Consider the following 17,542-nt stretch of genomic DNA (forward strand, 5'->3'; position numbering starts at 1 on the left):
CAGTTGGGGTCCAATCCCAGTCCAAACCGGGTTAAATTTAGTTTGGACTGGGAGCCGGGTTTCTTTCCAAGAAATGGAACCCTTTTGTAGATATAACTTCGGATTAAAATTGGGTTAGACACAAACTCTGTGCGATTTAACCTGAAGTAAAGTTGCTGGCATGACCCAACCAGACACAAACAGGAAGTTGGTTTGCAGTGAAACAGGCAACTACGGCCATAACAGCCATAAACACTGGCTAAGACCTCTTCCTCTTGAAAAGTGGGGACGTCTAGAAGCGAAAAGAGTGCACGGTGCAAGGAGCTTAGCCGTTCCCTTTCCATCATTTCTTTAAGTGCAGTTTGGTAAGGATAAAGGAATTGGTCGGTAGTACCATGGAGAGTGATTTGGAGAAGCCATTGCTTTCACCGAACGTAATCTCCTTGTTAGGAACGAATACCCGGAGGCTGTAGGCGTGAACCGAGGAGACGGCCCCCAGAAAGCCCTCAACCTTGGGGCTACGCGTTCTCTGTGACAACGGGAGCAGCAGGGAAGCTGCGTGAATCCAAGGTTTCAAACCCACCGATGGGAAAGCGCGCATCCGGACAAGGTAGCTAGGGGTCTGATGGTTTGGTGTGAGTGCTTGTTGACGACTGTAGCTAGCCTCGTTGTTTGTTTGTGGTCCATCAAACCTTGCGTATCCTACGTTGCATGAGGAGTTGTTTGGATTGGGCTACTAAATTGATGGACAAAGTAACCAACGTGCAACAAACAAGATTAAGGATATCTATCTTTGGGTGGTAGACACGTCCGTGTTCACCGGCTAGTACGAAAATCGCTGTAGTGTGACTTCCTTTAAGTGACATTCCAACATTGTTCAATGGTTGTAGAAATGGTCCACGCATCGCAAAGAAAGTTAAGGGGGAAAATGATTGTGGTGATATATGGCTGCATTTTATTATGCCTTCTTAGCAAAGGCGCCTTGATGGAGAATTTTGATTTAATGAAGTGAAATAAGAGTTGTGATCTTAGACAAAGTGAAAGAAATCTAGATGCAACTAATTTTAGCAAGAGCAAGAAATCTCAGAATTAAAGTATGTCTATAGAATAAAAAATAGCCGAGTCTTATATTTAATGCATAGTCTATATGAAACTGAATACACACTATATTCCTCCTATTTAAGATCTAAATCCATTCATATCCATTAAAAGTAGCACAAATTTAATCACAAACATTATGATCGGATCATGCTCAACCCAAATAGATCTATGCAGCAGTGCTTTCTAGTCCATATGTGCCATGGGTAAGATCTACTCGAATACGACTTTTATGATAGAGGATATCATGTAAGAAAATAAATAAAATGTATTATTTGGATTTTTTAATTTCATATAATTATTCAAAAAAAATTTAGTATATAATTAATGCAGAATTAAATATACATCTATATAGATTTTTTATGTATAAAAGGTTTTACACAGGTGTGATTTCTCATTGGTATAACTTCTACAAAACCATTACATAAACGGTCGGCATTGCAGTACTCCTGCGTCAATTTGCGCTGGAAAAGTGATACAGCACCAACGCCTTCGAGACAAGCCGGCCACAGAAACAGACAGCTGCATGAAAACTCTAGAGAGACTGTAATTAGCAGTATTGACGTACGAGAATTGACGTTTGTGATTAGCATAAAAGATAGTCGATGGCATTCTCATGGTTCCCAAATATTTAAAATACATAGTACGGTAGGCTTATGAGATCATCAATTAGCTACGGGCCAAGGACGAAAAGGTTGCAAGTACATCCTTTAATACCTTTTACCCCGAAAGATTAAAAAAGTTGTAATTGCTGTTATAAAAATATTTTAATAATCCATATGACTGGGATGGAAACAGCCAAGCCAGAAGAGGACTCGGGCCTGTTCCAGGAAATATTTCCGGCTTAGGGAGAATTAGAACCAAAGTTTTGAACAAGAGCCCAGCCCGAATTTCGATTAAGCTAGTTCCAAGAAGAAAGAGAGAGAGGAGAGAAAAAGAAAATGAAAGGGAAAGAGAGAAAAAAAAGAGCAGAGAAGGGAGGGAGATTGGATGGGAGGAAGAGGAGAACATCAGGATGGGGGAGAAAGGGACAATAGGAAAGAGAGAGAGAGAGAGAGAAAAAAAGAAAGAAATAGAGAGGAGAATTTCTCGACCCTGGTTCCGAGCTCAATCTTCAAGCATCGACTCTAGAGTAGCCTAGAATTATTTCAAGTCCTATTTCAAAAGCAAGCCCTACTAAAATTGTCTCGAGCCGAACTCGTGATCCGATCAGAATTGCCGTGAGCCTAGCTAACCCAGTCCAATATGCCTCGGGTTAGCACGGGCCCATATCTTAATTATGACATCTTGGACAGCAAAGATTGCATATCTTTACTTGCAGTTTACCTAGCTTTGCCCCTATATGTCTTTGATCATCAAAATTTAGATCTCATAAATTTATTGTAGTAAATATCTAAAACGATCTAGCTGGCCCTGTTAAAGTGACAATTTCGTGCATAAGTTGAGCTTGCAGTAGAGCCTTTCTCACGTGCACGGCAACTAGGGACACGGGCCCAAATAGGCGGCTGTGTGGGCCTACACGGGTGGGTAGAAACGGTTGGAGTTGGTTGGAACGGGGGACGAGGAGATCCGGAGTAGCGTGACCCATGCTCTTCCCTCGAATGCCCTCCATATATTCTCCCTATTTTACCTCGAGATCACCAGAGAAACACCTCAACCTATTTCCCCTTCCCCTTCCACTAGGTACTACAATGGCGCCATTCAAATAAGCACCCATAATGTGATCTTTAGAGGTCCAAACATTACAATAGCTAGGTTCGCCATCTTTTTCGAAGAGTTGGACGAGATTAGTAGGAGGAGACACACTCCAACCTTATTAATATTTGTCTTTCCATGTTCCTCTGCTACTGGTGCTACTGTTCTTCTGAGACGCTTCTTCCAGGTCCAGAGACCATGTGAGTTTGTCACATTTAGCCTAAAATGGAGGAGAACCTTCCTCCTGGCTTTAGATTCCACCCCACTGACGAAGAGCTCATCACTTACTACCTGATCCGTAAGGTCTCGGACTTCGGATTCACTGCTAAAGCCATTGCGGATGTTGATCTCAACAAGCACGAGCCTTGGGACCTCCCAGGTACACAAAGTTTTGTGTTCAACTTGAGTCGCATGTTAATGATCCTGTGCCTCCATCCCAATCCTTTCCCTTTGATAACCACTTTGTATGGCATTGAATCATAGTTTAAATTCGATTCACAAAGATACATGTCTTGTTTAAAACCAATAATTAGTTGTAATCGGACGTACATGACCAAGTATGTTGCAGCGGCTGGTCTTAAGTATTTGATCTCGGCAATAATACTTGAAGAGAATTTGGCTTGGTTAAATGATTGCAGGGAAGGCAAGCATGGGGGAGAAAGAGTGGTACTTCTTCAGCTTGAGGGATCGCAAGTACCCCACCGGGATGCGTGCCAACCGAGCAACTGACGCGGGTTACTGGAAGACAACAGGCAAAGACAAGGAAATCTTCCACTGTGGAGTCTTGGTTGGGATGAAGAAAACCCTGGTGTTCTACAAAGGAAGAGCTCCCAAGGGTGAGAAGACCAACTGGGTGATGCATGAGTATAGGCTCCAGACCAAGTTCGCCTACAGAACCACAAAGGTCTTACGAAAGAAACCTTGAAAGAGCATCGTTATTATTTTATCCAAGACCCCTGCGACAATAATGGATTTAACGTAACATTCGCTTTTGTTCCACAGGAGGAATGGGTTGTGTGCAGGGTTTTCAAAAAGAGCTCCGATGGTAAGAAGACGCAACCGTACCCTTCACCATTGTCAACGTTGCTCGACTCTCCATGCAGTACAACCTCCTTAAATGAGCTCGGAGAGCTTGACGTGTCAACCTTAAGCAATCTCGTCAACACCTCGAACGGTCCCGCTAGTATGCAGAATGATGGCAGCATCAACAACAAAGTGGATATGAACATGTACATGAGTTGGGTCTTAGCTAGAGATGCCACAAGCCAAACTTCGCTTCCATTGTCATCAGCCTTGTTAGGCGTGGGCTATTCACCAAGTCCAGCGATATTGAAGGCAATGCCATTCAACGGTTATCAACCACAAGGAGCCACCAATCTCGCAAGCTCAAGTTCCTTCGCAGTGCAAGGAGATCCGATCCTTGGAAGTGAACCAAAATTGAGCTTCCCTCCCTCTTCCTTTAGAGGTACAGAGGTCACACAACAAGAGCAGCCACTGGATCAAGAATCAATTTGGAGAGGGTATTGATTGTGTGAAAGACTATCTATTCAAATTTTGAGTTTTTCTTGGTATAAGGTGTTAAGGTTGGCTAAATGGGATCAAACCCTTGAAGTGCAGAATTAAATTTCTCGGTTCATCAGTTGTTAAGTAGGTATTGTTAGAAAGCAAATGTATAGATGGAACAAAAGTTTGTCCAAGTTATAATTAATATGTTATCAAATGAAGCTGTCTTGGTTACGTGGCCCGTGAGAAAAGAATGTCTCTCTATACCCTACCTTTTTTTTTAACTTAGTCATGAATTATTCGGGTTTTCAACTTCATCTAATGTGCAGGCAAAGTGGCGTATTACATGGTGGCAGTCACAGTGCCAATGTTAAGTCTCCGCTTGCTATGACATGCTTCCCAAAGATTGGGTACAGGAGTCACATAGGTTGGGTCAACACCACCACCTGGATCAAATCTGGCCCAGTCCAACCCAAACAGGACCTATATCCAGGGTCGGCTCGGGCCTTAGGCGACTGAGGCGGTTGCCTAAGGCCCCCGGCCCAGGGAAGGCCCCCACCCCACCGCATAGTTTTTTTTTCCTCTTAATTAATGCATAGTTTTCAGCTTTTTCCATCCGAAAGCTAGCTTATAGAGTCATAGCTGGGCAGTGGGCGATGGCTACCGGGCTACGCCGCTACAGTACATCCCCTTCGGCGTCTCCCCGACAACAGACTGGCTAGGCCTTGGGCAACGGCTAAGGCAATTGACAAATGACAAGCAACGGACATTTTCTCCCCCCTTCTCTCTTCTCTGTGTGTGCTTTCTTTTTTATTGTTGAACCTTCTCCAGTTCTCGGTAGTCCTTTCCAGGCTCCACCGCAGCACCACTCCAACACTCCTCACCGTCCTTGGCTCCTCCGAGGCTCCAAGCCTCCGACCTCCGGGCTCCAGCCTCCTCGGCTAGTCGGCTCCGCTCTAAAGTCCACCGTCCTCGGTCCTTCTCCGTTCGCCGTCCTCGGACCTTCCCGTCGGGCCGGCACTCCGCAGTCCGCACTCGGCCGAAGAGGGATCAGGGAGGCAGCGTCGCCGGCGTGATGGCATCTCTTCTCCTTCCCGGCCCTCCGCCCTCTCCAGGTGAGCTTCCAACTTTTTTTTTTTTTTTTTTTTGGGGGGGGGGGGACTTCAGTGTTCAGTCTTCCGTCTTCCGAGTTTTGATTGACTTCCGGATCCAACCAAGGGGCAAGGGGCTGGGGACTCCGGGATTTATCAAGAAGGATTTTTGGGTCAGGAAAACAGGAGCCTTCCAGTTTTCTTTTTTTCTTTTTTTTGCTGCCGAGAAGGTTTTTTTTTTTGTACAATTTTTGGAGGAGGAAGGGGATTTGGGTCATGTTTCACCTTCTTTATAGGCTTCCAGGATGATGTAATTTATGTGAGAAATAACACTTTTCTAAACGAATTGGGTCCGATACCATGATTGAGTTATCTACCATATGTTTGTTATAATGCTCGGTAGATTTATGTTTGTTCTTCCTTTTTTTTCTTTTTATGTTTGTTCTTCCATTTTTTTTCTTTTCCTACTGCTCTGGTGGGCTGCTCTGACACCCAGGTCAGGAAGGTTTTTCTCCTTGGAAAAAAAAAGCCAAGTTTACAGACATGAAGGCTTTGGTGTAAGCCCGTGGAATCCTTCTATTGTTACCCATCAATTTATTTCTGTTAGAGTTTTCAATTTAGTTAACGCCAGAGTTTTCGGTGGGATACTCTTCTCTTCTCCAAAGTGGAGCTTTATTACTTTTTTTTAAAATAAAATGGTGTTAGTCTGTTATGGGTTTATAATTTCTAGGAGACATCTTGGGTTGCAGGTTTCTGGTGATGGCTAATGGGATAGTTGCAGGTTATAGTCTAATCCAGGGGGTGAGGTCTGTTGTGAGCATGATAAAAGGAAGTGTTCTCTTCAACAAGGCCTTGGGTTGGGCTGTCTTCTAATGTGATCAGGTCTATTGTAAATTCTTTAGGGCAGGGCCTCTTCACATACATTGGAAAGCATTTGTGGTGTAGATGAATGCACATAACTAGGTTGTTAAAGGGTGCTAAAAGTTTTAGATTTCTAAACACTAATAGCTAAGCATAAATGGGTCCTATTCTCATAGCTTTTCACTACTTGTAAGCACTGATTTCGGAACATCTAATAGCTATTATTTTTAAATAAATTTTTAAAATATTTTGCATTTATTAAAAAAATTGATTTTTTTTTTAAAAAGGACTCTTTTAATGAGTTCGTCTTAGGCCCCCAAATGTATTGGTCGCCCCTGCCTATATCATTTGGGAAAATAAAAAATATTTTAGTGATATCACAAAGACAAACAAGATTGTTTTTTTTTTCCGATTGTAATAAGGTTATTATTATTGCTTAACATATTTTTGACTCTATCAATCATAATATATTAAGCAATATTAACAACTCAATCAATCACAATGTAACAAGGTTGTTATTATTGCTTAATATATTGGGATTGATAGAGTCAAAAATAATAACCATAACTAACCGTAAATTAAACATATGAGGTGGTAGGAAAGAAGGTGGTCCTCAATGCAGTGGTAAAGTTGTTCCATTTTGATATGGGTGTTACAGTTCAAAATATAAAAATAGCTTCTTTATATTTGATCATTTTTAGACAGATAGAGGAGCTTTTGGTCCCTAGTTTTTGAGGATAAGATATCTCTTGAAACTTATCGGTTATTACAAAAACAACACATTCATTGCTCTATCTAAGAACCCAATCTCCTTCAGGAGCTCCAACTTCACTATGTTTTCTAAAGGAATACCGGACTGATAAAGGGATTCACCATCCAAACAAGACCCGCATGTTTGGTACTTTTTGCTATAAATTTAATACTGTCACTAGTTCTGAGCTGATTCTAGATGCCTAACCTCTATATTATAGTGCAGAAGAAAGGGCGAAAGAAGGAGAGGGAGGGGGGAAGCTTTGCTAGTATATTTGCATATGCATATTATTGATAAGACTTCAATAACATTTTTCTTTTGATCCAATTCTATATATATTTCGATATACATGCATATACATGTACATAGATACTGCACACATATACATATACATAAACACACTCACATATATACATATAGGTATATCTCTCAACTCATTCTAATTTTGCACGAATGTTTTTTTCCTTAGATGTCTAGCTGACGGCATCAGAAAATAATGTTTTTAGTTTAAATTTGAGGCTATTACCCTTTTTATATTAATATCTCTAAAAGCTTTAATATTCATTTTTTTTGAAAAGTGCTGTATTTTTATATAAATTTATCAAAAGTATTAATACAAAGGATAAAAAATTATGATATTTAAAATAGTAATTTATCAATGCTATTATTCGAAAATGTAACAGAATGGATATCCATGCAAAACAAGAAGATTTGAGGATATATGTAAATGGTAACTTTTAGAGGGCAAATATGCAATAAACTATATTTGCAACGTTGTATATGGTAAACTTTTTAATCTAGTGCAGCCAACCAAGAATGAGATGTTCAAGTAAACATAACAAAAACCATAATGACCTAAGCATGAAACGTTTTATTTCATCCTTAATTTCTCAGCTACCAAGGCATGCTGAAATTCTTTACCCAGATGCCATGCAGGCCTCCCACCTGAACCACCAAACTCCTCCTCATGTAATCTCATCCACAAGCTTCTCTACATGCACCGAAGCAACCTCACAGAAAACAACACTATTAAATATCATTTATAATTTTCACCTTTTCTGAAACAAGTGTTAGAAGTGTGTCAACTTCTTGATCTCAGACACCTGCCGCAAACACTTGCATAGAACTAAATACACATTGGCTTCCCCTCCACAAGTTTATCAAAAAATACTGTGGCTTTTTCATCACCTTGATTTGTCTCCAAAAGGGAAGTTAGTCACCATGAGTAAATGTGCTCTACTACATGAGATTTTTGCCTTACTTAGACCCTCAATGCTTGTTGATGTCCCAGTATGGAAGTTAACCCCAAATGGTATGTATTCAGTTGATTCTTACTACAATTTTTTGAAAAATAGAGGATTAAGATGCCCGTATCACAAGATCATATATATGGAGAGTGGCCATTTCATAGAAAGTTAGAATCTTTCTTTGGCTTGCTTTAAGGAACAAACTTCATATAGAAAAATTTTAGTTAAGAACGGATGGAATGTTAATGCTAGGTGCCCTTTATATAGTTATAGCAACAAATTAGTTAATCACTTATTTAAAAGGTACCCATTCTCTAAAAACATTTGGTCCCCTATAGCCTACAAATTTCCATGATTTATGACCAAGTGGAATTTTCTATAATTTATGACCAACTGGAGAGTTAGGAACAAAAATTTATCAGGGAAAAGTGCAGGGGATCCACTTCTCGCAATGGTTTGCTGGGAGATTTAGAAATAACGAAATGAGAAATTTTTTCTCAAAAGGAATTGATCTATTTGCTCTATCCTTCAAAAGGCACTCCATACTTTTCATAGTTGGGAGTGGATATACCCAGTGAAGACAAAGGAGAATCACCGGCAACTGTGTAGAAATCTTGGTTCTCGATCTTGAGTTTTGTATCTCATGCTTCTTTTTTCCCTCTTACCCTTGTACATTCTTCTGCGTCCCTTTTCATGTGTAAATTTACCTCTTCTTATTAATACAATATGGTGGGAAGCTTCTGGCTACCTCCATTTTCGCTCAAAAAACAAAAAGAGTAAATGTGCTCTACTTTGTAGGAAGGGATGGCGATCACTAGACCGCTATGAGAAGGTCTTGAGCCTAGAGATGGTGCTGGGTTTAGGCTTGGATTGGAGAGGAGGGAGATAAACAGGAAATGAGAAGGATGTGTTTGTAAGAAAGACCCTGGAGAACATAGCATGGTAAGAGGGTGGTGAGACTCAATATAGATGAAGCTTCCTAATTAATCCGTACCAAGACCGGGCGTTGTCTACAAAATGAGCGCAGTAGGCGGATCTCCCTCTATAATTGGCCCAGCCCATGGCACCCTTAGAGGGAGTGGTGAATTGAGGGTATTTTTGTATCCCTCCTCCTCAAAATAGTCTTGTTACTAAATGCATGAGGCATTTCTTAAGAATGTTTTAGTTTTTCTTGAATCTTATCATAGTTTGATGGAGGCGTATTGCTCAAAAGAAAGAAAAAAATCATCACAATCAGCACAGTGCTCCTGATCGTAATCTTTTTTTTTCTTTTCTTTTTTTAGATATTGTCGAAGGTTTTTCCAGACAAGTTGAATCCATATGAAGATATAGAACCTGAATCACGCATAATTTAGTTGAAGCCGGGTGCCATAAAGTTTGGCAAATATTATAATCGCAAGTTCAGCGGTCAGAGATGAGTTTTAGTAAAGATAGATTCGGAATTCAATATATAAAATATAAAGAATCGACATAGGTGAAAAAGTATAATCAAACATTAGAAAAATAAGTCCGGATGGAAATAAGGAATTGGTAGGGTTCGACATTGGATGTTTACTCCGATGCGACCCACTAAAAATTTGGTAAGTTTTATAGTGTTAGACTGACGTGATGGCCAACCAGATCACCACCGCATCATTGGGTGCGAAAAGAAACAATCCATCATAATTTTTTTTTCTAATGCAAAGATTCCGTACTTCAATCATATGAAAAACGAATCAGAAATTCATTCGAGCACAAAATAAAGAGAAAATTAAGAATTTTCTTCTATAAGATACTGACAATGTCTGCATTGTTGAAGTTTCTTAAAAAAATGAGCAAGGTGACGGCTCATATATGAAATAATGCTTGCAACCATACATTTGGTTTGTATCTTTCGCACGGAAAAACGAGACACTTATGAAAGAAAAGTTTAGAGTACCTTGAGATTTGTGTGAGATATAAGTGGGTGGTTATCGTAATGAAAGAAAACCAATTATTTTTTCGTGAGAAAGATACAACCCGAACCCTACGAAAAATGGCCTGTTCGTCAACATAGTCGACCTAGTGACATCAAGGCCCGATCAATGACTTATCCTGGTGATTGCAAGGAAGTCTCTCTTATCTAAATCTTTCTTCCAGATTGTGACAGTTGACGTGAGAAACTTTCACAGTGGTTTGTTTTGCGTGTCATGGAGCCGGCAGCTTCTTGGCACCTTTCTCCCTTAAGGGCGTATGGCCCGAAACTTCTAATGGATGGACCAAGTTCATTTGGACTTGAATTTATAGCAGGAATCGATCTTTTGCTATAGCGTTGCCCGTTTAAAAAGGTGATTCTCCCACATTGATGAGTTGGCCACTGTTTCATGGTCAAGGGAGCTACCTCCCGCCAGGTCTGACTCGTCGCTGGTGCATGGAACAAGTCCAACAAATCAAACACAACCAAGTACAACATAATGGGCCTATGTTTCCTAATGCATGCCAAACTTTTGTCGACATTTTCTCGCTCTTATTTAGACAGGATACGCAGTCGAGTCCTTTTAAAATTTAGAATGCATTTTTTTCTGGACTTGACCCATTGACCTTTCCACTTGACCTGTGACAAACAATTAACCCACATATTAATTCATTGAATAGACTCACATTACCCGAGATAAGACCAAAATTATCATGTATGAAAGATAGATGGAGAATGAGAAAAGTTATATTTCATCAATTTTACTTTCAAAGACAACCAACTAGGCTTCATTTCCCCACATATATGTGGTTTATGTCATGGTTCCTAATAGGAAACCACGCAACAATTGAACGTGCATGTGGCCATCCAATGGCTCTCATAGTTCTCATCTGCTTCGACTTGCATGCGAATACAAATCCTGAAGTATGCATTATTGCTGTTAGTATGAACTCATGAATATTACTGCATGCTTTCCGGAAAAGAGTGGTGGAGGATATCATTTTCACACATTATTACACGTAAAGCTCAGGTAAAAACATTATATATTGCCCGAGTTACACCATTAGACAGATCTATGATTCTATTCCTTCCAAAATTCAACCTATGAACTAGTTATCAGCTATGGTGCCTTTGACACCCAAGTAGATGATAAAGCATCTGGCTCCCACTTGTCCCACCTCAGGAATTGATACTCCACGGTTCGACGTCCAGCAATCAACCGCACGGATGGCGTCACCGGTGGAGGAATATAAAAAAGGAATGGCCATCGAAATCTAATCTTCCATCATCACCTCATTCTGATTTAACAGCCACCAATCAACGGCACAGATGCTTTGGCTCACGTATGGAGAAATATCAACGGCCGCCCGGCCAAAAGATGCCGCACTGAAAACTACGGGAAAATAAAGATCGAGCCGCAACCCGAGGTCCACGTGGGTGCATCACGGACGGGAGAATCGCTTGCCTGACGTCATCTAACTGACGCCCTTCATCCCACGGACCGACGTCATCATCGTGGCGTTGGCATGCCGTCACCCACGCGGCCACGCCGTCGTCGTCCTTTAATATTTCTAGCCCAGCCCACCCGAAGATCACCTTCAAAAGAAGACCCGGAAACTTAACGGCACCCGTTAGAATGGAGTCGGCGACGAGGAAACGGCCGGGGGAAGGCGGCGAGGAGGCCAGGAGAACTCGGGCGCGAGGCGGGGAGGAGAAGGCGGAGGAGGAGAGGGATCGGTCGGTGAGCGACGACAAGGTGGATGAGTTCTTCGCCATCCTCCGCCGTATTCGCGAGGCGAAGAGGTGCTTCCCCGTTAAGCAAGGTAACGGCGGCGTCCGGCGAAGGTCGGCGGCGGCGGAGGGGCTGCGGAGGTGGCAGCCGAGGTTCCAGAGGGAGGACTTCGAGGAGGCGAGCGGCGTTAGAGATGACGGGAGGTGGAGGGGAACGGAGGAGGTGGCGAGCGGCGGGGAGGCGGCCGAGGTGGGAAGGGCGACGGAGAACACGATCCCGGGGCGCCTCGATTTGAACGCTGACCCGGCTCCCGAAGGACTTGGTCTCGGGAGCCCGAACTGTGACTCTAAGGCGCCCGTCGCATCTTAGATCTGGTCCGTGCGGACTCATTGCAATGTGCGGGCGGTGGTAATCTTACCGATGTCCCAGTTGCACAAATATCGTACTTCTCTCTTTGAGCCCGTCCCCTGCCTGTTTCCAGGACGATTCCCACACCCCCCCCCCACACCCCCCCAATTTTTTTTCCTCTCTTTTTGCTGAGTGTTTTTAGACTGTTCATTGTGGTACTCGGTGTCTGTTACATTTTACGGAGTATATGGAAGACGACGGACAGCTTTTAATTGCTTTTGTTTTTGATCGTTTCGCCAACAAATGGATATTGAGATTGTCGAAATGTATCACAATCTAAAACCACCGCAGAGCCTTATCTAATTTAATTAACCAAGGGACATAGGGATGTCGTGCAGCAATATTTCAATAGACCTTTCATGTGCAGATGGCAGAGGCGATGTACTAATATTTGGATCAGAGTTAGAATATGTTTATGTGCAGAATAAGCAGAATGTTTTAATGAATATTTGAATAATCTGGCTTTTAGCTCTTAGATTTTTTTTTATTTTTTTGGCTTAGACAGGTGTTTCATAGTAACTCCGAGAAAATCTTGATATTGCAAGTTTATAGCTTCTAAATTCTCCAAGTCCTCAAATATTTTAAATATTCTCTTCAACCAAGGCAAATTTCAGGTCATATTATACGAGAGCTCAAATGACATGTTATAAGGTGCCAAAATTTCTGCATAATCTCTCTCTCTCTCTCTCTCTCTCTCTCTCTCTCTCTCTCTATATATATATATATATATATATATATATATCTTATTTTTAAAAAATATTTCTTACAATCGTCTTGAATCCTTAGCCAATTCCATTAGATCCTTCCTAATTGACTTGTATTCATATTTTTCTTAAAAGAGAGAGAAAGGGAGGGAGATCCATTCACATTATAATTACTTAGATGTCAAATGCACCATCCAAAAATTGAAGTTAGAATTTTTAATTTCTAAGTAGAAAAGGTAAGCCTATTAGGACAAGTTCTAACTCCCATTGATTTATATGCTATTAACTATAAATTTGAATATTTTATTTTATAATATTTTTATGGCAAACTTATAGTATTATTTGAACACTTTTTTGTAGCTTTCATTATAGATAATTAGTTGGATAAAAAGCCACCTTATATGCAGTATTATTGGCCTTCCTATAAATATAATTGGCTTCAAAATTCATAAGAGATGAACCAATTCTCTAGATATCTAGGGGTTAACTTTGCTCTATTAGAGCCTCTAAATTCGCATACACTAGACTCTTTCATATCCTTCTCGGCTCAACTTATAGCACAATAACATCATCTAAATGAACAGCACATGCCCATAACGAAGGATGAATTTGGGCTTTTAATCACAAATCTTGCATAGACACGGGCACCATCATCTACAACATCATTATTATAGTTGATCTTGCAGAAACCAGAGGACGGAACTCTCAAGTGAAATGAATGATGCAGGAAGGTGCAAAGTCTGCGAGATAGAAGATGACTCGATAATATCCAGATGGATGAACTTAGTTGCCTGCCTGCCTGAATAGGTATCTCCATTTTCACCATATGGAGACTTATCATGTATATTACTGTAGCCTATTATAAGCCTCTTTTTTTTTTTTTTTTGGTAAAAACGGCTACTCATATCATATAGTTCGAACGTGAGTACAGCCCTCCAAATCACGAGAAAGTAAAAAGTACAACTGTGAAGGGACGTCTGCATCAGACATCCACAAAAAATCACCTGAGTGCCGAGCGACAAAGGAGGCGACCCAATCTGCTGCCCGGTTCGCCTCCCTAAACACATGTGCTGCCTGAAAGTCCGCCATCATCTGAGCCATCCTACGGGACTCTCGGATGAGGGGATGGCCATCCCCAAACCGATCCACACCCCGAATCAAATCAATCACCACCGATGAATCACCCTCGAGGTACACCCGCTCGGCCCCGGACTGCCTCGCATAGGATATACCCTCCCAGGCTGCCTGCAGCTCTGCACCAACCACTGTAGATCCAGGCGTGCGCCGTCCTCCTGCTGCTATCATCCTGCCACGATGGTCCCTGATCACAAATCCGACCCCTCCACACAAACCATCTACCAACCTGCTACCATCAAAGTTCACCTTGAGATAGCCAGGGGGTGGGGGTGCCCAAGAAACAAAGGCAAACCGTGGCGCTGAAGCAGCGTGATGAGCACCCCAGATGTCCCTGACCAGCCCAGAAGTGACTGCCGAAGTCGCCCCGATAACCTCCCTCGCAAGCAACATCGCCCGGTCTACCACCATCCTCGGAGGCGCCCTCCTCCCCTCAAATATACCGGTATTCCTGTCCAACTATATATGGTAGGACAGGTACGCCACAAAAACCCCTGCCTCAAGAGATCTGGGACGCCGCATGGAATCTCTCAGCAGATGGATCAGATCCTGCGCCAACACCACCGAGGCCGGTAGCAGAATCGGTGAACTCCTCCATATGTCTCGGGCCCTAGGGCACTGCAACAGAACATGCTCCATAGTCTCCTCGATATCTGCACATACCTCACAATACTGAGAGATCCTCATACCACGCCGCGCTAACACACTCCTAGTCGGAAGGCAGCCCCGCGCCACCTTCCATATGAAGAGTGCCACTCGCAGGTGAACCCGCATCCTCCAAATCCACCGCCCCTCAATCTGTCTCACTGGCTCCCTACTAAAGACTGCATGAAGATCCCTAGCTCGCACCCGTGATCGTACCGTCGGTATCCATACTAACCTATCCGCCTCCCCCCCTAGGGGTCGCTCGGGCTAGGACCAACTCTGCCAACTGCTCCCCAAAAACCTCCCGAACCAACTCCTCTCTCCATCGCCCTCCCTCAGCATCCAATAAGTCACTGACTCTCCACCCTGCTAATCTCGCCGAGTCCACCATGGTCGGCATACTGCAAAGCGGTACCTCAGTCACCCACCTATCCTCCATCACATCGATAGACTGACCGTCACCAATAGCCCATCCGATCTCCGGAAGCACCACCGTAGCTCTGGCACACATCTCCCTCCACACCGGGGAATGACGGCGTCCCACACGCACACCCGGTACCAAGGCGCCATACTTAGCCCTCAACAGCGAGGACCATAGACACTCGGGCTCAAGCACAAATCTAGCCGCATGTCTGGCTACTAGAACTTCACGCCTCACTGCCAAGGCTTGAACCCCCAAACCACCACAACTAGTTGGCTGGCATACCACCTCCCACGCCATCAACTGAACACCACCTCGACCACTGCTCCTCCCCCATATAAAGTCCCTGAACAACCGCTCCAGGGATCGCAGGAATCTCACCGGGACAATGGCATTGGTAAGCAGATAGATAGGAACTGATGAAAGAACCGAACGCACCAAGGTGATCCTCCCTGCCATAGACAGAGTATGCATCCGCCACCCCGCTAATCTGCGTCTAATACCAAGCTCACAAGGCAGACAATCCCCGCTCCGCAACCGCCGGTCGGACAATGGGATACCCAAATACGTCATCGTGCCCACCTGCTCACCGACCCCCAAAGTCTCCAATATCACATGCTTCATAGCCAGTCTAATCTTCGGGCTGAAGATGATGGCTGACTTGGTCAAATTGACCCTCTGTCCTGATGCTGCACAGTAGGCCTGAAGAATCTGACCTATAACCCGGGCCGTCTGACGCGTCGACCTGGCAAGAAGCAAACAATCATCGGCGAAGAGCAAGTGAGATATCGCAGGGGCCCCAATCGCCGGTCTATAAGCCTCCAGCTCCTGAGTGTCCACTGCCTGGCGTAGGGATCTAGACAAGGCATCTGCACAAATAATAAACAATAGCGGGGATAGGGGCATCCCTGGCGCAACCCTCCAGATGACACAAAGAACCGGGACGGCGTGCCATTCACTAGAATGGCAAAGGAAGGGATCCGAATGCAGCCCATAACCCATCTAATCCACCTCTCATGAAAGCCAAACCCCTGCAAGGACTGCTGCAGGAAATCCCATCTCATTCTGTCATATGCCCGCTCCATATCAAGCTTGATCCCCATCAAACTTCCCCTCATCGGGGCCCTACCGAGATCAAACATAAACTCCTGGGCAATAAGCACATTATCAGATATGCTCCGCCCCTCCAGGAAAGCCCCCTGCTCTGGACCAATGAGTCTAGGGAGGACAACTCTCAACCTGGCGGCAATGATCTTAGCCGTAGCTTTGTACAAGGTCGTACAAAGGCTAATCGGCCGGTAATGACTCGGCTCCGTAGCGTCCTGCCGCTTCGGAATCAAGGTAATAAAAGTCCGCTGCCAATCTGCCGCCATCACTGCCGTATCGAAAAACTGCTGTATGGCCGCCGTCACATCTCGTCCTACAATCATCCAGTATCTCTGGAAGAACAGCGGAGGGAAGCCATCCGGCCCCGGGGCCTTGTCCCCCTCAAGGGACCACATCGTCTCTCTGATCTCTCTCTCCGACACCGGTCTGATCAATGCACCAGTCTCATCCTCAGATACCCCTATCGAAGGCGGTGGGATACCCACAATACTCCCTCCTGTAGTCTGCTCGGTCCACCTGGCCCTGAAGAAACTAACCATGATCCTCTGAATCATATCCGGATCCTCTGTCAGCTGCCCATCCTCACCCCTGATGGCTCTGACCCTGTTCTGATGCCTTCTAATAACTGTCGCCTGGTGGAAAAACCTGGTATTTCTGTCCCCCTCCAAAATCCACTGGGCCCTCGATTTCTGTCTCTAGAAAATCTCCTGCTGTCTAAGGAGGCAATCATGTAGTGACAGAAGCGACCTCAACTCTACCATCTCCCCCTCCATAAGGCCCCCCCCCCGAGCCTCCTGCATCTGTAATCTGGCAATGGCCTCCTCTGACTCCTCGATCCTCCTAAAGATATCTCCAACCTCCTCCCGATTCCACCTCCTCAGTCGTCTCCTCGTCAACTCCAATCTCCGGGACACCCGATACATCGCGTCCCCCCTGACTGGTGTCCTCCAGGCCTCCCTCACCATCCCCCACGACCGCGGATAGCATAGCCACATCTTCTCAAATCTGAATGGGGGTCGAACTGGAATGTTTACATCTGTGCTAATCAAAAGAGGACAATGATCAGACGCTATCCTCGGTAAATGACTCACCCGGTGATCCGGGTAACACTGAACCCATCCAGCGGTCCCATAAGCTCTATCAAGTCGCTCCCACACTCTAGCCCGGCCCTGCTGATTATTGCACCAAGTATACCTAGGGCCCACGAATCCCAGGTCTATCAATCCAGTCGAT

General features: G+C 43.9%; 1 protein-coding gene across 1 annotated transcript; it reads left to right on the forward strand.

The window, feature by feature from the left end:
* Window positions 1-2,726: 2,726 nt before the first annotated feature.
* On the forward strand, window positions 2,727-4,509 carry LOC103719571 (NAC domain-containing protein 100-like). The gene is made up of 3 exons (XM_008808887.3): window positions 2,727-3,151; window positions 3,411-3,676; window positions 3,775-4,509. Exons 1-3 carry the CDS (start codon window positions 2,998-3,000, stop codon window positions 4,297-4,299), a joined length of 945 nt encoding a protein of 314 aa, XP_008807109.1. The 5' UTR covers window positions 2,727-2,997; the 3' UTR covers window positions 4,300-4,509.
* The last annotated feature ends 13,033 nt before the right edge of the window (window positions 4,510-17,542 follow it).

The sequence above is a fragment of the Phoenix dactylifera genome, chromosome 9, assembly GCF_009389715.1.
Source record: "Phoenix dactylifera cultivar Barhee BC4 chromosome 9, palm_55x_up_171113_PBpolish2nd_filt_p, whole genome shotgun sequence".
In the NCBI taxonomy this organism is placed as follows: Eukaryota; Viridiplantae; Streptophyta; class Magnoliopsida; order Arecales; family Arecaceae; genus Phoenix; species Phoenix dactylifera.

Bases quoted from the DNA above. Each gene is read 5' to 3' on its own strand.
- LOC103719571 (XM_008808887.3), top strand. From the start codon at position 2,998: ATGGAGGAGAACCTTCCTCCTGGCTTTAGATTCCACCCCACTGACGAA. The intron at 3,152-3,410 runs GTACACAAAGTT...AAATGATTGCAG, and splicing joins CGAGCCTTGGGACCTCCCAG to GGAAGGCAAGCATGGGGGAG. The intron at 3,677-3,774 runs GTCTTACGAAAG...TTTGTTCCACAG, and splicing joins TCGCCTACAGAACCACAAAG to GAGGAATGGGTTGTGTGCAG.